The following is a 23,490-nucleotide window of genomic DNA, read 5'->3' as shown; positions in this document are numbered from 1 at the left end:
GTAAAAGGTTAATTTAAGTAGGTAGACAATTAAAAGGATGACTTCCATTCTAACAAAATATATTATGTAACATTTTGTATTGTATGTTAGTAAAATTATTCATGAATTTTATTTCTTTTTCACATATTGATTTTCCTTTTAAATACAAAAGAATCACAGATATCATGCAGTACAATGTAGAAGGATGGTCCTTCAAACTGTCTCATTGTTGATTCCAACACATAACTGACAAAGCAGCTAACAACATCTGGAAAATATTTAGTGGATTGGACTTGAGATCAAAACCTATAATCTGAAAAGTAATGCTGCAGAATTTTAACTTGTGTTTTTAGTAGTATCATATTTATTTCCAGTATGGTAATTTAGAAAATAAGAAATGATCTTTAACAGGTTCTGACCTAGAATGGGCATTGTTTATTAATACCCAGATCACAATCTTTTATCATTGTATCTGATACACATCTACTGTATTTCTTTTTATGCTTAAAGATAAGCAAAATATTGAAACCCATGGTGAATGAGAATTGTTCTTTAGAATTGGTGCTGGTGCTTGCACAATGATGAGAAGTGAACTTTGAAGGACCATTAGGTAGACTTTTTTTATTAGACTTGAATTTAGCATAAGATTGTAAATTACCGGCCGAGTTGGCCGTGCGCGTAGAGGCGCGCGGCTGTGAGCTTGCACCCGGGAGATAGTAGGTTCGAATCCCACTATCGGCAGCCCTGAAGATGGTTTTCCGTGGTTTCCCATTTTCACACCAGGCAAATGCTGGGGCTGTACCTTAATTAAGGCCACGGCCGCTTCCTTCCAACTCCTAGGCCTTTCCTATCCCATCGTCGCCATAAGACCTATCTGTGTCGGTGTGACGTAAAGCCCCTAGCAAAAAAAAAAAAAAAAAAAAAAAAAAAATTTGTACATGATTGTAAATAGAGTTATAATAGCTTCACCAAACTTAATGTTTGAGATGTTTGTGTGTCCAGAATGGAGACCATTAATGAGATTCTGTTGAGGATTCCTGTGCTTGATGTGGACACATTTGAGAATTGTTAAATGTTGTATAGTTTAGACTTAGAAAGAAATAATTAAGAGTAAGAAGTTCTTTAAAAATATTAAATCTGACTTTTGTTTCTTTAGGAGAAATATGTATTTATAGAGTATGTGGCATTTTCAGGTGGAGGAGAATTTGGTGATGTTTGTCGTGGAAAACTAAAATTATCACCCGATGGACGTCAGGAAATTGATGTAGCCATCAAAACGTTAAAACCTGGAAGTTCTGACAAGGCTCGTAATGACTTTCTTACGGAAGCTAGCATCATGGGCCAGTTCGAACATCCAAATGTAATTTTTCTACAAGGGGTAGTCACCAAATCAAATCCAGTCATGATCATCACAGAATACATGGAAAATGGGTCATTGGACACCTTTCTTAGGGTATGTATATTTATTCCTTCCAGTTATTATGGAGTGTTTTTTATTTTCTATCTGTTTAATGTCTCACTAACACGGATAGGCTCTCAGCGCTGAGTAGTTTAAAACTGCAACTGTATATGTACGGCAGATCATTACGGCCAGCTATGCTCAGAGAGTTGAAATAGGCTTTTCATGAAGACCTCAGAGAGTAAAATCATTTTCCACTACTCTCTATATACAATTTTTTTTTTTTTTTTAACCTATTGTCACTTCTTGAAATAATAGTCTTCTATTCTTTGTGAATAATGGTTCTGAACACTAGAAGTGGTGTACATTGTGAAGATGAAATGTGCCAAGTATGTACAGAAAGTGTGGAGGGAAGTACTGATTCATATTCTCTTATAATTGGTCCAATATGTTTTAAAATATCATTAACCTATGTATTACAAAAAACCTGATCATATTCCAGATATGAAGGGCTATCAAAGGATTTTAGAGTCCACCATGCACAATTTATTATAAAGATGTTAGTGTGTAAGCTTGTAACAGAGAATTCAATATATCAAACTGATCTTAATAATAAAAAATTATTATTTTCTGATGTGCTATCAAAAAGACCAAAACATAAAAAGTACTTTAATGATTCTAAATTTCATAATCAGTACTTCAGCATTCTTCTGTTTGGGAGCAAAGATGAGATTGGAGCAGGAAAGCGGGATGTTAATACACAAACAGGATAAATACGGGGATAGGCTGGTGTGAGTAGAGGGAGCAGGAGAATTGAGAGATAAGGACGTCATGAAAGCACAAGGGCAAGGACAATATCCACATTTTCTTTTCTACCCTCAACAAGCTTGTTTCTGCTTCCCTGCTTTGTTGGGAGAGGGCGTCTACACTGGTATTCTTGAGAATCTTCATTCCTGATGTTGGAAGTGTAGAATTAGGAGAAATCTGGACAAACGAGAAAAGGAAGAGATAAGCAGCATATTGAATATTTCCGCTCTTTTACACGACTTCTTGTAAGCTCAAGATTTGTTATTCTGAAAGTGTGGGGTAATTGTTTCCTGAATTTCCCCTCAACCAGTTCAAGCCACGTTGGAACAAACATGGTTACTTTCGTCCTCTGTCCACTAACTTCCCAGCGACTTCCTTTATCCCATCACTGTTCTGTTCATTATTTTTACCAAGTTTATCTGTTGTAACCTAGGTCTTCATTCATTTCTCATTCAAGAGTTTTGTATATATATTGCTTGATGATTCTTTCTTTCTTTATTCGAATCAGAAGTACAATAGATAAATACTACATTTAAAAGAAACAAACTATATACACAAATATATACAAGTAAAAGGTCTTCAACAATATATGCCATACAGATGTCACACGGATTCGGCCCAAAATTTGGCCACCTCAAGGGCATTTGAATTGGCCTGCACCAAGTCTTCCATTGTGCAGTTTGATGGACACAGAGGGCAGCATAGCAGGTGTTCAGTTATCTGAAGTTCACCACAGTCACAAAAGGCCATGAAGCTGATGCCCGTGGTGCCCCTGCTAAGGTAGTTGGAATTATATCTCCATTACCGAACCGAACGTCAGCATCCCAGAAGTACTAGATGCCAACTACTCTTCAAAGGCCGAAATTAACTATATTATGCCATAACATAGAAGGTCTATCACCATCTAAAGAGGAACATGATGATGATGATGATGATTGCTGTCCTTGTTTTAAGGGGCCTAACATGCAGATCATCAGCCCTTTATTACTTTATTTGGCATCTTTATGTGATTTATATCTTTAAGATATCCTTCTCATTTCATTCTATTATTTGCATAAATTTCTATATTTATACTGTACCCCCATTTCTACCTTCATCTGTTCTTGCTTTTCTGTATTGTATATTCAAGAAATGCCACCCCTGCTGTCTAGGGGTAACTTGCCTGCCTCTTATCCAGAAGCCCTGGGTTTGATTCCCAGCCAAGTACTGTATTGCACTTGTTAAAGAACATGTTATGCCCACTCTACTGGCACTCTTTCTTTTTATTCTTTATATTGATATGTATCACAACCAGAACACAGTTCAGTTGTTTTACATGTTGATATTTCATTTTTACCTTGGACTTAAATATTCCTAGTTTACTCATTTGAACCCATATTATATTTTCTTCAGTGCAAGACCATCCCATTAACCGTGTGATTAAGTACTTCAAAGATTAAAAACTCCAGAGTAAAAAATCCTTCCAAAACTAGAAAACTAGAAATACAGTTTACAAGTAGATATTAAGTAAAATTATTCAGTAGGTAGCCTACATCAAATATTTAGGTATTATAGTTGATACTAACAAGATCTCACAAACTCAGTACTGAACATCACGTCTCCTTCTGAAAGAATTTCATTACTATCAGTTAAGTCATGAAACAAAGCTTGTACACTAATCAGTGCACATGCGCCTACAAACAACTACAATCAAAAAAATCCACAGAAAGTAGACGACTTGTGGGAACAACTAGAGGAAGCTACAGCCAAAATTCCGAAGTATCATGTCAAAATCATTTTGGAAGATTTTAGTGCCCAAATTGGCAAGGACAAGAAGTTCAGAACCATTGTAGGACTCTATCCAGCTCACCAGAGAACCAATAGAAATGGAGAAAGATTAATTGGCTTCTGCAAGAGTTTTGATTTAAAGTTAATGTCAATTCATTTCCTGGCACTACCACAAAAGAAACCAATTTGAAGATCTCCTAATTTTCATTTATTACCGAGCTTGATAGCTGCAGTCGCTTAAGTGCGGCCATTATCCAGTATTCGGGAGATAGTAGGTTCGAACCCCACTGTCGGCAGCCCTGAAGATGGTTTTCCGTGGTTTCCCATTTTCACACCAGGCAAATGCTGGGGCTGTACCTTCATTAAGGCCATGGCCGCTTCCTTCCAACTCCTAGGCCTTTCCTTTCCCATCGTCGCCATAAGACCTTTCTGTGTCGGTGCGACGTAAAGCCCCTAGAAAAAAAAAAAAAAAAAAAAAAAAAAAACAAACTTTCATTTAGGGGAATCCCAGTTAGATCATGTAGCCATTTCTAAGAAAAAATCAAAGGGAAATTATGAATGTTAAAGTCAAGAAAGGAGTTATTGACTCTCATCACTGCTTATCTCAGGGACAAAACAGTTGAGAAAACAGAAGAGACCCTGACTGAAGACCTCAAGACACTGGCACACTACTTTAAAATATGGGGACTCCAACCAAACATCAGCAAAACTGAAGTTTGTTGCTTCCACCTAAACAATAAAATGGCTAACAGGGAGTTAAATGTGTACATGGACAACCAGAAATTGAGACACAATAGGTACCCTAAATATTTAGGAGTCACACTGGTTTGAACACTGTCTTATACTCCTGAACGTCTCTGCCAAAGTAAGAAATCACAACAATATATTTCATAAGCTGTGTGGAACAACTTGGGGATCTACAGCTGCAACTCTGAGATGTTCAGCTTTAGGGTTGGTGTACTCGACTGCTGAATACAGCGCTGCTGTTTGGCTAAATAGTGCCCACACAAACATTGTAGATACCCAGCTGAACACTACAATGCGACTCATCACTGGCACAATCAAATCTACTCCCAAGCAGTGGCTACCAGTGTTAAGTCATATCCCTCCTCCAGATCTCAGATGTAAAGATGCTCTCTTAAGAGAATTCAGTAAAATAGTGAATAGCCCAGAACTCCCGATACATAATGACATTGGCGATGCGAATATTAATCGTCTACGTTCGAGAAAACCACCAACTAGAGATGCCATGAACTTGTGGAACAGCAACTACCAAACTTCCACTGAATGGTAGAAGAGACTCAATGACAAATACTGTCTGACAATGCCTTCTGTGAAGAAGACGCCGCCTCCCTCGTACACTATGGTCCGCACTGAACAGGATCCGACAAACCACGGGAATTGTGCAGCCTTCCACTACAAGTGGAACAGAATCCCAATGCCTGAGCATGACTGTGTTACTACACAGCAGGACAGTAAAGCACATCATCAAAGAATGCAGGAGTAGAAAATACAATGGCAGTGCTAGTGACTTTGCTTTTGCGACTCCAGAGGCTATAGAATATATAAACAATTTGGACATACGTATATAGTGTAGATCTTACAACAATAGCCACTGTATCTCTAGCCAGATGCTAAATAAATAAATAAATAAATTTAGTTAAAGTCAAATTTCAACCTAACAGTCCCAAAATCAGAACAAACAGGAAACTACAAATCGACCCGGAACATCTTAAAGAAAACTTGGGCTCCTTTATTGCAGATATCTCCAACCAAAATCCATCCAACTGGTTAGAACTCAAAGAAGCATTTGTAGAAGCTTCCAAAAGTATAGGCATGCCTCCCACGAAACGCAAACACAGGTGGTAGAATGTAAACCTGCGACAAGGCCATAGAACTTAGAACGAGAGCCTGGAGAGATTGGAATTCCCATAAAATTTGAAAAACTTGGCAGGAATTCATTAACATCCAGAAACCAACCTAAAAAATCATCAGATGTGAGAAACGCAAATATAATGAGAGAAGATTGGCAGAAATTGAACTGGAATTCACAAAAAAATAACACACGAAACTTTTACAAAACTTTCAGAGAAGAAATATCAAATTACCAGGCACCTAGACTTCATTTCAAATGTCCGGATGGAACTCTAGAAACAAATAACCAGGAAAATTCAAACTGTTAGCAAACCATTTTCAGAAACTTTTAGACTGTGAATCTCCTGGAGAACAACTCACCTTTGAAAAACCCACACCAAATCCAGATTCAGAACCACATACATTAGAAGAAATCAAACTAATTATCAGTGAACTGAAAAATAACAAAGCTCCAGGTGAGGGCAGTATAATTGCCGAAATGTGGGAAATTGGTGGCGAAAGTCTTGCCTCAAAACTTCATGCTATTCTCAGCAATATCTGGATCACTGAAAAGATTCCTGAGGACTGGAAATGCGCACTAATTCATCCACTGCACAAAAAAGGTGATAAAACTGACATCAACAAATATAGAGGTATCTCCTTGGTATCAGTTACCTATAAAAGTTTCTCCAAAGTTCTACAGAGAAGACTTGAAAGACAAGGAGATCACCTCATTGGAGAATACCAGGCAGGTTTCAGAAAGGGCAGATCATGTACGGAACAAATTCTCAATCTCAAAACTATCTTACAAATGCGCAAAACTAGACAAACAGTGATCACCTTCATAGACTTAAGAAAAGCATATTACTCCATAGACTGACACACACTTTTAAAAGTACTCAAAGAATTTAAAGTAGACAGAAAAACAAGAGAACTGATCAGACAAATATTAACTGACACTATTTCCAAAGTTAAATTCTTAGGAGAAATATCTGAGCCTTTCGATGTCAACACAGGTGTTCGACAAGGAGATGGACTGTCACCTCTCTTGTTCTAGAAAAAGTAATCAGAACTTCGTAAAAACAAGTTAAAGGATTAACTCTTGGTAAACAACTGAGAAACAGAATTCAGGTGCAGTGTTTAGCTGGCAATTCTTTCTACATGAAATTGCAGCCAAAACCGAACTTCAAATATCATATTAAAAAAAAAACAGTACATGGAAGGGCCCTCTCAGTTTCTAGATGGGGAAGCTATGATGACTACATGTGGACAAATTTCCCAAGTAAATAAATTCAAATACCTTGGAGAAATCGTTCAACCTTCTTGATTAAATCGTGAAGCAAATAAGGATAGAATTACTAAATTACAGAAAGCATATCGAATCACCTGGAACACACACAACAAAAAATCATGATATCAGAAAACAAAACTAAGACATTATAATACAGTAATGAAACCTGAAGCATTATACGCATCGGAAACCTTAATCGTTGGCAGTAAGACATAGAGACCGGGCGAGTTAGCCATGTGGTTAGGAGTGCACGGCTGTGAATTTGCACCCTGGAGATAGTAGGTTCGAATCCCACTGTCGGCAGCCCTGAAAATTGTTTTCCGTGGTTTCCTATTTTCACACCAAGCAAATGCTGGTGTTGAACCTTAATTAAGGCCACGGTCGCTTCCTTCCCATTCCTAGGCCTTTCCTATCCCATCGTCGCCATAAGTCCTATCTGTGTCAGTGCGGCGTAAAGCAAAATAGCTACAAAAAATAATAGGCCCTTTATATAAGACAGCACTCGGAGAGTTCTTAGCTGAGAAAGTTTTATAATCTTTAAGGCTAAATTTTATCGATTTCCAAAATATCATGTTTGGTGTGTATTATGTAAATTTAATGTGTTGTTCAAGTCTATGTGCAAGTATTTGTGACATATTCCAATTCTGTATGTACTACTAGTTCTTAAATAAAGTATGCTTAGAATTTTGAATTTGAATGTAGAATTAACGTTGCTGCTCAAACAAATATTTCTTTATTGTTTTGAGCTTCAAGGTCTAATAGCATTGTCCTGTATTGTTCCCTACCTGTTATCTTCATAAAAGACCCTTTCTTATACCGTTACAGGCAAATGACGGCAAGTTCCAAGTGATCCAGCTAGTAGGAATGTTACGTGGTATTGCCTCAGGTATGCAGTACCTCTCGGAAATGAACTATGTGCACAGAGATCTTGCAGCTCGAAATGTTCTGGTCAATGCACAACTGGTATGCAAGATCGCAGACTTTGGACTGAGTCGTGAAATTGAGAGTACAACAGAAGGCGCTTACACAACTCGGGTAACTATCCACTTGTGATGTTGATTTTTTACTATAACAAGAACAAGTCATATATAGAAAAATAGGAACATCAAAGAAAACACATAACAGAAAAAAATTCAAGTAAGTAACTCAATGTTGAAAACATCCTAGGGATATCAGTTAAGAATTTTAGGTAAATAAAATACAATAAAGTATAAGAATATATTCTTTATTTATTCCTAAAAATGACAATCCTCTTCTTAATCATCATTATCCAGTCGATTAGGTTAGCAGTTTGCCTTTTTCTACCACTACGAGCGCTAATGTGAGTCAACGCAGAGTTTAACTTCAGCTCTTATAACCACCGAATAATCTCGAATACCACCCGCCACCAAGTAAGACCCGCACCCTTATTTTGAAAGAACAAAATTTTAAAAAAAGGTGAAGTCAAAATTATTTACAATCTTTATTAACACACATCAAATTATTAGAAAATACAAATAAAAGTAAACAAACATTTCCAGAACGATATCCACCAAGTTCATTCATAATCACCAACTTTGGAACTTTCATCACCATCACTTTCCCACAAAATGTCGTCATCGCTGCCATCCATAGCATTAGAAATGCTACATTTCCTGAAGCTCTTCCGTATGAGGCCTCCAGGGATATGATTCCATGCCATCAAAGTCCACGAACACAGCAGCTGAACTTCCGGGCGCTGAATACGACCAGTTAGCGACAGTGTGTGATTATCAGCCGCCATCCATTCTGTATAGAGCTGTTTCAAGGCTGTTTTAAATGGACGGTTCATGCAGACATCCAACGGCTGTAGCATAGACGTCATCCCGCTTGGAATGATTGCTAGGTCGGTTTTACCATCCTTGATATTTTTCTTCACAGCGTCTGTTGTGTGGCCGCAGTAACTGTCGAGAACAAGCAAGCTCTTTTGTCCCAATAATGCACCAGGGCGACATTGCCAGACATACTTTACCCAGTCTTCCACAGGTGAACTGTCCATCCAGCCGGAGTTTTGAGATCTGACGATAACACCAGCAGGTAGATTTTTAGGAAGCGTCTTTCGCTTGGGAACAATGTACGGCGGCCATTTGGTTCCGTCGACGAGAATACACAACATTACCGTACAACGTTGTTTTTCATTACCACCTCTTCTTATGGTAACACTTTTCACTTCCTTAACATTCACAGTCATGTCGACTGGCATTTCAAAATGGACGCGTCTGATCTGTATTGCCAATTTGGGAAAGCAAATATGCATTTTCCTTCTGCAACCGAATTATGTGATGCTGAAACAACAATAACTTCTCATCGTAGGCTGTGAAATTGAGGTACGCCTTCGTACGCTCAACCCATTTCTTTTATAAAAATTACAAACCCATCCTCGGCTTGCCTTAAACTCTTCCGATGAAAGTTTCCTTTGCGATCTCCAGTGCTTTTAGCTGACACATTTCAGTTGGCACACCATATCCCAATTCCCGCCTTTCTGTCACATATTTATAAAGTTTTTTTTTTCAATTTCTGGAAACTGTACACTCAGTCCACGAAAAGCTCTACGATCACATGTTAATAGCACATTTTTTTCTTTCTCCAATCATGAATACACGACTCGTCAATATTGTATTTCCTACCGGCGGTACGATTTCCAATAATTTTGGCTTCCCGAACTACTTTCAGTTTCTTACTAGCAGTAAAAGATCGGAAACGCTTTGTGGAATTCATGTTGATACTCGGAGAACGTGCGTGAGACTGACGCCAAGTGCAGAAGTAGCGTATACTGAGAGCGGAGAGGCGCCTTACTCCATGTTAGGGGCGGCCTAATTTTGAACTTGGTAGTAGGTATAAAATGTCTTTGGGTATGGCGAGCCCATCGTAACAATAGCCTAAATCTATAAAGCAGATATGGTGCCTCGGAAAATGTTAGGGCGTCCCCTAGTGTAGAAAGTTGGAAGGAACCATATTTGCCCCTACTTGGCTACAGCTGGATAAAGGGAAATGATGATGATCACTATTATAAACAAAGATGTCAACCCTGTCACTAGTTTCACAGATCTACACATTTCCACACCACATACTGCTTCTGTTCGCCTACAAAATTTACTTGTATGGAGAACCAATTCACTCACATGATTACATGAGCAGAGTCACAACATCATACATCATGAGTAGTATTTCATATATATATAAAGTATAACATGTCATCAGTTATTAGAAAAGTGGTCACAGGTTTTAACATAAATGGTTTTACACTTCTTAATAATATTAATCAATTCCAAAGTTACATATATATATATTTTTAATTGTGTGATTTGATAGAATCTGGTGATGTTCTTTCAAGAACAAAACATGTTATTCAATTTTAATTAAGTTGTTTTATCAGGTATTATTTGTTGTTATATGTTTTCTTTTTCAGGTATTTTCTAAATTGTATTTGTAAGTAAGTTTAGACAGACTGAAAACCTAACAATTATAAATAGCCTGATCCATGATGTCTCTGCTAGGTACTGACTTAACGGAATCATCCTAGAGCACGCTGGACACTTCCAAATAATGCATCGGTCATATTAGCTTCATACAAACAGGCATCTTCATTCAACAAATGTGGAATGAAAACTGAAGGAATGTTGTTACCTGTGACAATATTATACCATTTGTTAACATGCCCGAAGAAAGGGACCTTATGGCTGAGATCCTTTTTTTTGAGAAAAATGCATTCAAAGATCAGGTCACTATGATCCAATGTAAACAACAGTGACAGGTTCATGCTGAAACCTACAATTCCTGAGCAGCCGATGAGGAAAAGAGTGCAATGGTCCTCGCAACAATTGAAGAAATTGGCAGAACCTACAGTTCCTAAGCAGCCTTTTTGAAGAAAAGGGGGCGACCATTAAAGCAACTAGCCAAAGAAAATGAAGAGATAAATGTTCCAACTTCTAAAACTGAGCAAAATAATATGATTAATATACCTATGAATAGTCTTTTCTTTTATATACTTCTATTTTTTCTTTTTATAAGTTGGTCATTTAAGAAGATGGCAATTCATGGTAAGTTCCATTTGAAAGAGAAGTTTTTACACATTTAAATATCACAGAAACCCTATTATTAAGCAGGGACACACATATATTGTAAATGGAACACCCGTACTTTAACTTCGGCGGAGAGCATTGGTTGACACCAGGGCGTGTACTGTTCATGCTAGGAACTACAGAGAGGAGGGTATTTGAATGGGAACTTTTAAAATTAAACTCTTTGTTTATTAAAGTTGGATAAAAAAATATATATATATCACCTTTTACAGATGTGAGGGATGGATTTTAAAAAGTCCAAACAATAGTCGGAAGAGACGCACTCCCTCAGTGTTGGTGTCTGTCTCGGAGATGTTCTGCGTCGTCGGACTCCTTCCCTCTCACCGTAGATCTTCTCTCAGCACCATGGCACCACATTATCCCACTGCGGTTGACGGATCTTGAAGTACCGGTGATGATCGGGATCGAACCCGAGAGTCTGATGCCTGATGATCGTTTGTGTGCAACGTGGAATAATTAATTTAGAATTTAATTCCACTGAGATCCTATGAAGGGAGTAAAGAAGTGTACAGGCATCACACAGAATGTCAATGAGATCTGACACAACACTTCTCTACCGCACTGCACTGAACAGTTCGTAGAATCTACAAGTTCCACAGTTCACCATGAAAGAAAGAGATTAACAAAGTTCAAACGTAAATAATATGATAGTCGTTCGATGCACTTGTCGACGTAACTCACATTATTAGAGCACTACAGTTTGTAATGAAAAAAAAAAAAGATTAACACAATCCAAAAAATGAAACAATGGTCCTTCGATACACTTGTCGACATAACTCAAATCAATAGAGTATCACAGTTCACAAAATCTTGAACCTTTTCTGACACAAAGGCACAGTCTTACGAAAACAAATTAAAGCACAGTTTTTCCGAAACAAATTCTGTCATTGAGGCACAGTCTTGAGAAATAAATTAAAGCACAGTTTTTACGGAATAAGTACAGTTAGCTGCTCCATCCATCACCCGCGCTCTTTTCAAACCTCTTGTACAGGTGTTGTTACAAGTTGTTCCAGAAATACTTTGATAGTGAATGTCGCAGTGACATTCCAGTTTCAATATATATAATCCATCGATATTAGCTTCCGCTCCAGTATTTCAAAAGCTTTTAAAAATTATAATGTTTTATTGCCCACAAATGCAATAACCCAGCACCTAGATTGAAAAGCGGCTCTCTCCAACAAGAGACATAGAACATAAAAATAAAAAATAAAAAAATTATAATTTTCTGTTGGTAATAATGCAGTCAGTAAAATGGGATATGTTAAGCATGATAAATTGATTGTGTGTGTTTCTAGATTCTAGAAAAATGTTTTATTATTTTATTTTTATAATACCTTCTTAGTGACTATTTCATAAATTTAAATTTCTTATTCACCCACTTTTTTCAAGCAAACTGTATTCCTAAATATCAAGGTTCTATTCCTGACTGTTCAGATAAATGAAGAACCCAGTATTTTCAAAGAATGTCTATTTTTGATCCTTGTTGTGTGCTAAGTTGATGAGGAAGATGGAGAGTAATGTTTATCAGTGCTAGGATTGTTGAAAATTTCCTTTCATTCTGGAAGTAATCCATTTCACTGAATACCATATAAGACAAAGTATATAGTTCGGGCTTAGTTTTCATGATGTAATAGGGGTTGAGTACCACTCCTAGTTTTTCAAGCACTGATCTGAAGGTATTCGTAGTTACTCTGTTAATTTAAAATCAACACTATTTATTCCTAGTATTAATGGCTGTTGAGAGATAAGGAGGACAAGTCTCGTTCTATCCATTTTTGACCTCTAGTGCATGAGATCAGTACTTGTGCATTACTTCATGTTAATTAGTCTTTACCCTGAGACAGAATCTTGTGATCTCACAGCTGTTTCAGGTATCTTTTCTGTATGTACTGCTTCATGTTTTCCTTTACAGTGTTGTGGTACTTGCTGCCAGAGCACTGTCAACCGGTCTTTTCCATTTGAATGGCTGAATTATTCAAGAGCTACCGTGAAAGAGGAGGACTCTTTTTAATCCCTTTCTTACTCTGGAGATAAAAACAGCTTTCCAATTGGAAAAACTAATGTTTTGCTCATTTCAGCTACTATATCTCTATTATCCTTCAAACTCATTTCTTAGTCCAAGCAGGGTGGGGTAATCATTTCACCTTTGTTTTACCTGTTTTCCTACCTCTCTTCCCACTTCTTGTTTTAAATATTTCTGGTATTTTCATATTTGTGTTACTTCCTCAGGAAGTTCAGTATGTACAGATATTAATTTTTTTTTGTCTCTTTATTAGGGAGGTAAGATTCCTGTGAGATGGACTGCTCCTGAAGCTATTGCTTTCCGAAAGTTCACATCTGCGTCGGATGTGTGGAGTTTTGGTATCGTGTGCTGGGAGGTGATGTCGTATGGAGAAAGGCCGTACTGGAATTGGAGCAATCAGGATGTTATCAAATCAATAGAAAAGGGCTATAGGTAAGTTTTTCTCAGAGGTGCATAATCACCTTCCTAGTAAAGTAATGCAGTCGTGGAGGTAGGACGACAGCTGAGCAATATTACCACTTGTCTTCTTACCAGGGTTTTGAAGTGAAAAATCTCTTTCCTGTGGTTCAGATTCCACATAAAACAGGAGGTACGGTAGCTATGATCATTAGGGCTTTGATTTCTACGACCTAAAAATTGTGAAAATATGTGTTCACTTATGCCCTAAAAGATACCTAAATATGACATAAAAACTTGAAAATATGATGTAAAAAAGAAATTCTATATTGTCCAAAAATTGCTTAGAAGAAATATTTTTATTTATTGTTCTACAAAAAGAAATGTTGGTGAATATTAACTCTTGTTTGCTACTGCACTGCGTTCACCCAGCAAGAAGCTAGAACAAACTGAATTAATACAAGAAAATGTATTTAACTGAATTCACATTTCACTGTAGGGAAGACTAAAGGAATCTGAGAAAATAAAATGAAAAGTGTCCAATGCCTGTCCCTTACTCAACTAATGCTTTTATAATTATGTTAACAGAAAAGCTGACTGATTAGAATTAGTACCTGGGAAAGTTTGGAACCACTTGACAGGCAATGTTTGAGAGAGTTGTAGATGAAGCTGACCATATTCCTTATGTTCTTCTGTCCTTTCTATTTTGACAACTTACTGCTCACGAAACCTGTTACCTTCAAGCTTCATTTAACCACGAAATATTTGTAAGGGAAGGAAATCCAAAAATAACCAAACATGAACAACACTTAGGATTATCAGCACAAAACATGTAAACAATACTTTTAAATGATTATTCAATTATATGATGACCAAAAATAATCTTTTATACCATATTTTTTGGTCAAATATGATTTAGTGTTAAAATGTTGTAAAATATACATTTGCATGACCAATAAAAAACAATGCTATCATGTTCACAAATGCTAGAAAGATGTTTAATGTAACCAAAGTTTGTAGAAAGAGATCATGGTTATGTACATATGGAGCTGTATAAAGTTCTACTACAAGAGATGCCTCAGTTATAAACTATGACTTGCCTCAGAAATCGTTAGATGTATGAAGTTGTGTTTGGAAAAGCTTTGCATAGACCAAACATGTGGCCTGCGTGTAGCATGGAAAAGTCAATTACCAGACTAATTTATTAGTCTGGAAAGGAGAAATATATACTGGAATATTACTGTTAATTTAGAAAATTAGAAATTGCTAATTTGTTACAAATAAAAATGAACTGGATACACAGTATTATGCTAATTACTCATATTTTCCCTGTTTACAGGTTACCTGCGCCAATGGACTGTCCCGAGGCGATTTATCAACTAATGCTTGATTGTTGGCAAAAGGAAAGAACTCATAGGCCAACATTTGCATCAATAGTCAAAACCCTCGACAAATTAATACGATGTCCAGACACGTTAAGGAAAATAGCGCAAAACAGGTTTGTGTACACCTATTAAGCTTAACTAAACTTGGATTTTAATCCTGTTAGGAACCATGTCTGTTTTACTTTGATAGCAAACATATTCTAACCAATATAAACCGTTGCACGTGTCTTTGCCTTTAACATGTGAGCGCATTGTAAATGTAGTGGCATGTAGGGGTACTAGCAGGAAGAGAGGTACACTCCATATGACAGTGTTATTGACACTAGGTAGAGTTCTGTCAATGTACAAATAACTATAATACCATGTTTTCTTGCATAATTAACACACTTTTTTGATGGAAAGTACAGGCAAAAACTTTGGATGCGTAAATTATTCAAGGAATTCAGATATTAAAAAATTAACAACTAGTTTACATTTAAAAGATACATCAACTATAGTATGGACACAGTTGGTTCAGCTCATTTTCGGTTATCGTCATTTGGTGTAAAAAAAAGTCGAAGATAAGTTGGACACGTGGGTTTGAAGTACTGACACTGGAAAATATTCTTCCTGTTAAGAGCTGGCAATACGTCCTGAAGTGAAATTAACATGAACTAATAAAAGTAACATTCATGTAAGTACATAATAATGACATATTGGCAAAAACGAAAACTGACCAACACGAGAAGGGCCGGGAATTCAAGGAGGGACCCTGCTAGGTTTCCCCAAACTGTTCGTATCCAATCTTGTATGGATGATGTGTCAGTCTGCCCATTTTCTTGGATACGAAGGTGGATCCCTCACTGAAATTTTAGTTTAGGCATTGTTTTTCGTTTCAGAACAACGTAATGTGCAAGCTTTCTGCCATCGCCTGTTACAGTGAGCATTGCAGTACATCATTGTTTTTTGCTTCCAACAGTGCGTACGATAACACTTGATGTCTTTTTCTTATCGATTGTTCAACTTTGTGGCATATGGCTGATTGGCGTCTGACCTGCGGTTCCTCGGGCTGGGCTGAGTGGCTTAGACGGTTGAGGCGCTGGCCTTCTAACCTCACTTGGCAGGTTCGATCCTGGCTCAGTCCGGTGGTATTTGAAGGTGCTCAAATATGTCAGCCTCGTGTCAGTACATTTGCTGGCACGTAAAAGAACTCCCGCAGGATTAAATTCTGGCACCTTGGCGTCTCCGAAAACCATAAAAGTAGATAGTGGGACGTAAAGCCAATAACATTATTATTATTATTATTATTATTATTATTATTATTATTTCCTATTTGGGAGAGCAAATATTCCTTCACTTTACACTTCTCAATGACAAAGCGATGAAAATCCATTACTTTTTGGTGGAAATCATCGGCAGTTTTTGGCATAATGTTGTTCTTCGTTAAAGAGAAGTTAATCATTCAGCCTTGGCTAACCTTCAAATCCGAGTCACTGGTTCCACGTGCAGCAGCTATTTCTCATTCTTTAAAATACAGCATTTCGTGATAAATGGCATATGCAACGTTGCGCAACAAAATCATATATTTAAGCAGATCCTCCTCTACTTTTGGGAACTTGCCACTTTTTGGTCTGGGAAATGCTTTGCGAGACTTGCTGGTTGCTTGATGTGCACTTTTCTGTTACCACGATAGCACATGTTGCATTGGGACACTGAATACTTGCGGCTCGCTGCCCTATGCCCATATGTTTCGGCGTAACTGATTACCGCAAGTTTATATAACGCAATATTACTCAAATTCTTGCTCACTGTGGACTAACAAACAATTCTGAGATCACAGAAAACGCATGTCCCGTACCCGAAACACTCGTAAAATACATTTGTACCAGACTGGAATAGAGCGTCACGAGGCACTTCTGCGCTGATTCTCTCACTGAACTAGTGCAGTGGTATTTTCTACCGGCTGATAACAGCACGTTGCTCAGTATTTGGATTGGCCAGTTTCACAATAGGAGGGCTGCTACCTGAGTAGTTGGCATCTTTATTTTGAAACGCATCCGGAGCTGCGTGATGGATGTTCGAAGAAGTGGGTGTGTCAAATATGTGAGCATTTCTTTTTCTCCACTTTTTGCCCCAAATTATTTGGGTGTGTAAATTATGCAAGGATGTTAATGCAGTGTAATATAATGGCTTTTAGCCTGTGATGAGGCCTGGTGCAGGTCTTTTGAGTTGACGCCATATAGGCGACCTGCACGTCTATGTTGTCCTTCAACCACAATAATACTAAAATATCTTTGCAAGTAGCATGTATGGGAGGTTTATTTTCCTGAAAGGTATGATATGGATATGGTTCATTGTCAAGGACTACAATGCTGCCAAGCGTAAGATTTGAGATGAGATGCTCCTGCGGCCACTTAGTATGTTTTCTGCTGTTAATTTCATCATGGTAATTCTGTGTTTGAAACTTTGATTTGTAAATCAACTGTGCACACTGAATGAACCCTATTTCATTACCCGCATAAACCACCGTAGCTCTTTGTCCTGCACTTTGGTTCACCATAACACCTGGAATGTTCGTGCTTCCAGTACTTCATTACCAGTAGTGGGTATGAACTTATGTCTCGTCTGTGTACATGACAGGATTTTTGGTCCATTTTCATTCTGCCTTCATGCATAGATAAATGCTGCATGTTGTCCAACAATATCCCTATGATCCATCAGTATGTCTCACATTTTTACACCTTCCAAATTTAAACCCCATACTTTGTATAAGTCCCCAGAATGTGTGTTTCCCTCCTGTAAACATTATTTTTCTTCTGGCAGAATTAAAGACATTAATATAAAGTGGGGATTTCTTTGCAAACTCCATAAAATTCCAGAAATAACACTTACTTTTTAAAAACCTTACTTTATTCTTCCACCTAATCAATACATAGTTTTACTTTCAAATAGTACTAGTTTCGACTGTACATATTGGCCGAAACTAATAATATGTTGGTTTCGACCATACATAGCGACATATTAACTTCCTGCTCTGAAATCAGAGCACTTTCCACAATTTTTTCAGAGGCATCTGCATTCTAAATACAGTAGAAGTCTGTTACAGCAAGAATTCACAAAAGCGAAAAATTTACTCGCTATAACGGATTGTCGTTATATCCGATTTTTTGTAAAAGTGGGGTCAGGGGTACTTAACACACATTAAAATCAACATGAAACGGCAATCAGTTTGTTCAAAACTTGCGTTTTCACACAGATTTCCATACTACGGCTTACTCATTAGTTATTTTTCTAATTCTGAGACAATATGAATGTGTACATTCAATTAAATTCTGAAAAATTGGAGTAGTAACACTCCAGTGGTTTCCTTGGCAAAAGTATTAGTTTTCTTATTCAAACAGCGTCACCTAACCTAATTTAACCTTATATGTATCATGAAAACATATTTCAAGTGACAGTATTTTTGTATAAAGAGGCCTAATATCTAGGTCATCAGCCCCTAGATATATATAGGTCTTGAGGGGTACTGTCGGTCTCTGTGAATTTGTGTATGTTTCGAGGTTTCTGGAGAGCCAATTCTAATACCTCAATACTAATGCCATCAGTCTTGTGGAATGTTTGGGTATTTACTTATGCTGCGTACAGCAAGAGTATTGCAAATACCGGGGGAGTTGGCCATATGGTTAGGAGCACGCAGCTGTGAGCTCGCAGCCGGGAGATAGTGAGTTTGAACCCCACTGTTGGCAGCCCTGAAGATGGTTTTCCGTGGTTTCCCATTTTCACACCAGGCAAATGCTGGGGCTGAGGCTGTACCTGTACGGCTGCTTCCTTCCCATTCCTAGGCCTTTCCTGTCCCATCATCACCATAAGACCTATCTGTGTTGGTGCGACGTAAAGCAAATAGCAAAAAAAAAAAAAAAAAAAAAGTATTGCAAGTATTGCTAACAAATTATCAGATTCAAGGGTAATATAATGAGGAGTGTGTTTACTGGCTAAAAGACAGCAGGAAACGCTACTATTAATTCATTATGGGTACCTCGAAGGAATCCATAAAATGAGCACAGATATGAAGAGCATGTACCTTCCAACAAGACGTGCACACACAGACCAGGAGTAGGTATTGTATAGTATGCGCGCTCCGTATGAGTCTCTAATAGCTTACTTGGCAGGGGTGCATTGGGGGTTGTGATAGTGGACAGTGCTGGTAGGTTTTAATTCCACGCAGTTATATTTTTTATAATTTCTTTATTTTGCCACCAATCTGGGGTGTGGTAAGGTTGCATACTCTATAGCTTCCACACTCTGATTTTGTTTATTTGGCCCTAATGGGCTGTATGTATCATGGCATAAGATATTGAGCTTCGTTGGATGAGGATGAGGAGGTCATGTCTGTGGCTAGGACACAGGCAACCAATAAGCTATGTCATACATGTTCCAACGGTCACTCCATGTGAGATTTGTGCTGGACAAAGCGGAGGTGGGACAGGTTTTTCTTCAGGTACTCCGGTTTTCCCTGTCTTATTTAATTCTAGCAACACTCTCCAATATCATTTCATTTCATCTGTCACTCATTAATCATTGCCCCAGAGGAGTGCAACAGGCTTCGGCAGCCGGCACAATTCCTATCCTCGCTGCTAGATGGGGGCTTCATTCATTCCATTCCTGAACCGGTTGAATGACTGGAAACAGGCTGTGAATTTTCATATTTCATAAACGTTCCAAGCTTTGAAGACCATTGGTAAGGGCAAAGTATGCCCCCTTGGAACGATAACAACATGTATAATACCAATATAAATGGTCCGTTATTGGACATTATAAATTTTCCAGCTAACTCATTCCTGGTTGCCAGCGTTTCGCCCCCGTGTATGCATCAGTTAGGTGGAAAATTTATAATGTCCAATAACGGACAATTTATATTGGTATTATAAATTTACTCATTCAGAACAAATATTTCAGATTCCCTATGGGAATAAACATCTATATCAACAACACGTATGGTGGGTTGGTATGTAGCGTTGGAACTCCCCTCCTTTGAGGCAAGTCACAACACAACAGAACACAAAGCTGCCTCGTGATGTATTCTAGCGATGAGTATGTGGATATGGAGAAACTAGACAGAATGCATATCAAGCACAATGCCTGTATCAAGAACGTTATCCGGATAGGCGACAACCGACAGCCATGACATTTCGGAGTGTAGAAAGTCATCTATGGGCTACTGCATCCCTGGGAAAGATACGGCCTGTTCGAGGTCATCCCGCAATATTTACTCACAAAAAAGAGGTTGTATTGGATGCTATCTGGCATAACCCTCACACTAGCACATGGGCCATTGCACAGGAGATGAACATCAGCCAGGCATGTTATGTGGATATTGTATACCCAGCGGTTTCACCCGTACCATCTGCACTTACATCAGGAACTCCATGGTCTTCTTTTCGAAGCACGGGTGGCGTTCTGTCATTGGACCCCACAGCGCTTGGACACTCATTCTGCCTTTTTAGCAACCATCTTATTTAAGGACCAAGTGTGGTCCACAACATTGAAACCATTAATCGGCACAGTAAGCATTACTGGAGTGTGAATAATCCCCATTGGGTACAACAGGCAGCTTTTCAAGTACAGTGGAGCGTGAACGTATGGTGTGACATCGGGCGTGATCACCTCATTAGTTCCCATTCCTTAAAGGGACCTCTGACGGGAGAACACTATCTGTGGTTTCTCCAAGATGACCTACCACCATTCTTGGAACGTATGCTATTTCTTGACTGCTGCAAGATGTGGTTTGAACATCACGGAGCTCTACTGCACACGGCGGTGGTCGTCCGGAACTGTCTCCATGCAATGTATCCTGATAAATGGATAGGAAGGAAAGGACCTGTCCCCTGGCCCGTCGGATCGCCCGATTTTATGCCCCTGAATTTTTTTCTGTGGAACTATGGACAATGTAAAACAACTGATCACCTTAGATAGGTCATCACCGGGACATACTGATCTGTGAAACCAGAGATATTGCAACGTGACATATGGTCAACCATATCAACCACGGAGGTCCTTAGTTCGTGCAGGTGCTGCGTAAAAACACATAGGTAACCGATATCCTGTCATACGTTTCTTAGCCACTTCCAACCCATCAGGGCCAAATAAACAAATCAGTCTGTGGAAACTACTAAGTATGCAACCTTGCCACATCCCAGTCGACTGACTGAAAAAAAAAAACTTGCAAGGGATGATTCAAACCATTGAGCACCATCCAATATCACAACTCCCATTGCGGCTCTGCCAACTGGACTATTGGGAAACTTGACATGCAGCACACAGTTTCCAGCCTATACGATACCTGCTCCTGTTCTGTGTGTGCTCCTCCTGTTGTAAGTTACATATCCTTCGTAGCTGTGCTCATTTTACGGGTTCATTCGGGGTACTGACAATGAATTAATAGTGGCGCTCACAATTTCTGCTCGTTTTTGGCCTGTAACCACACATTTATTATATTACTACGGTTTAGGGAGAGGGACCGATGTATTTCAGAATTGCAATAAACGCTTCGGGATGCATAAAAGTAAATTGCACAGGACTGATGAACCACCTGTTATATCACCATGACGTCAATGTCAATTTGAATCATTGGAATGTGTTGGTTGCTTGTTTGAGAAGATTTAAGAGTGAGGCTCCTATACAAGATGCTGGCAATTCTTTATACAAATTTATGTTTGGTCGTTACTAACGCTTTGAATGATTAGTGTCCTCTTGATATAATTTCCAATTTTTTGTTTTTGTTTTGTTATTTCTTCCCTTATAATTGCTATTTTACACAGTATTGTTCCTGTGTGATTTTGCTGAGCCCATTTACAGTTTCTTTAATGTATTATAATTGCTAGAGTACGTTTGGTAATGGTGGTGGTTATAAATTTTGTTGCAGGACAGCGAACCCTCTTGCACCAGATGCTCCAGATATGACTCAATTTACTTCTGTTGAAGAATGGTTGAACTCCATCAAAATGGCCCGCTACCTGGAGAACTTTGAGCGAGCGGGTATTACAAGTATGGACGCAGTAGTACGAGTCACTGTTAAGGAACTCACTGCATTAGGCATCACCTTAGTGGGACATCAAAAGAAGATCATGAACAGCGTGCAGGCAATGAGGGCACAGATCACTGCAAATCTTTCGGAAGGGTTTCTGGTTTAACCCCAATCAGCCTTCATAGCGTTAATAGTGATAATTCCAAAGGAGAAAAAGCAACCGGTGTGGATTTGGTGCTGAAATTCCTAATTGATTGTGGTCTCATTCTGAGATGCCTTTGCAGAGTGTTTAGAACAAGTTGTTGGTGAAGGAGGAAAGGGAACTTCAGGAACTCCCATTGTTGAAATAGTGATATTGCGGACAAGTGGACATCACAAGTGAAATATTGTCCATGAAACTCGTCTTGGTTTTACAAGAAATGTTTGTAGTGCTGTAAATGACTTATGATTTCTGTCACTCTCCTGACTTATGATTTCTGTCACTCTCTCTGTCTCTGTTCCATATCCTTTTTCGTTCCTCTTGGTTTATCATTCCATGTTTCTGTTTGTACATTAGTGATTTGTGATTGTTATTTATCAACTCTTACAATTTTTGATACTGCCAGATGATGTTTTCCTTTACTAGCAATATACTCTTATACTTTCCCATGTGAAGACACGTCCATTCATTATCGTACTGTATAATGCTGATAAAAAAATTGGGAATCAAATTCAAAACTTTTATTTATTTGATTTTAAAAAATTGGCCATGGCTTGTTTATGCTGCTTCTTTACTGTATATATTCCTGTACAAATATATACCTCATATGCATGTGCTTTTGTGGCAACAGGAAGTCCCTCTAGCGCACATAGTCCTAGGTCTCCATGCAGCAAGTTAAACAATCACCTGCAGTACAGGAGTATGTACAGTCTATAAGTCAATAGTGTTTAAGGCAGTTTTCTCCTATCTGAGTGTTGTGAATAAAAGCCATAACTTCTTAAGTGTAATATTTATTTTCTTTGGCAATAAAAATACAAAATGTGGGTGTTGTTCATGAAGCCATAGCTTGGCTTGTTAGCACATAATGTGATAGATGGCTTTAAGGGTTTGACAGATACCCAGTGTTACTATTGCTGTATTCTTTTCTTCATATTTGTAACTTTTGAAGTTAAAGAAAAGTTTTTTAAATTATGATTTTGAAAAGTCTCGTGTAGATATGTTGAGTTCCATGGAATCTGTGATCACTTTTTGATGCCATAAATATAAATTTACATTTTAACAGGATATACGAACTGAAATTCTTTGAAATTATAATACAGTATAATTATATTATGAAATATATTATCATAATATTTATATTACTTCATTTGAGCACAGTTCTTTAAGTTTTAGTGAATATTAATTGGGTATTTCTTGTAGATGAACAAAACATCTCGTGAAAATTAGCTCTGTAGTTACCTTATAATCCTGAATACCCACACTTTTCCCCCCAAAATATTGGTTCTA

At 38.0% G+C, this 23,490-nt stretch overlaps 1 protein-coding gene across 2 annotated transcripts in view; it reads left to right on the top strand.

The window, feature by feature from the left end:
* Eph (Eph receptor tyrosine kinase) overlaps positions 1-23,175 on the top strand; it is a 1,044,814-nt gene extending 1,021,639 nt beyond the window's left edge. For both annotated transcript variants that reach the window (XM_067142090.2, XM_067142089.2), the window contains 5 exons: positions 1,173-1,432; positions 7,923-8,132; positions 13,474-13,652; positions 14,956-15,114; positions 21,903-23,175. In XM_067142090.2, coding sequence (XP_066998191.1) covers positions 1,173-1,432; positions 7,923-8,132; positions 13,474-13,652; positions 14,956-15,114; positions 21,903-22,170 — 1,076 coding nt within the window. In that variant the 3' untranslated portion in view covers positions 22,171-23,175. The remainder of the gene's footprint in view (positions 1-1,172; positions 1,433-7,922; positions 8,133-13,473; positions 13,653-14,955; positions 15,115-21,902) is intronic.
* Positions 23,176-23,490: the final 315 nt, after the last annotated feature.

The sequence above is a fragment of the Anabrus simplex genome, chromosome 2 (assembly GCF_040414725.1).
Source record: "Anabrus simplex isolate iqAnaSimp1 chromosome 2, ASM4041472v1, whole genome shotgun sequence".
NCBI classification, from domain to species: Eukaryota; Metazoa; Arthropoda; class Insecta; order Orthoptera; family Tettigoniidae; genus Anabrus; species Anabrus simplex.
The sequence above is the reverse complement of the archived record's forward strand: the minus strand, read 5'-3'. Positions and strand labels throughout refer to the sequence as shown.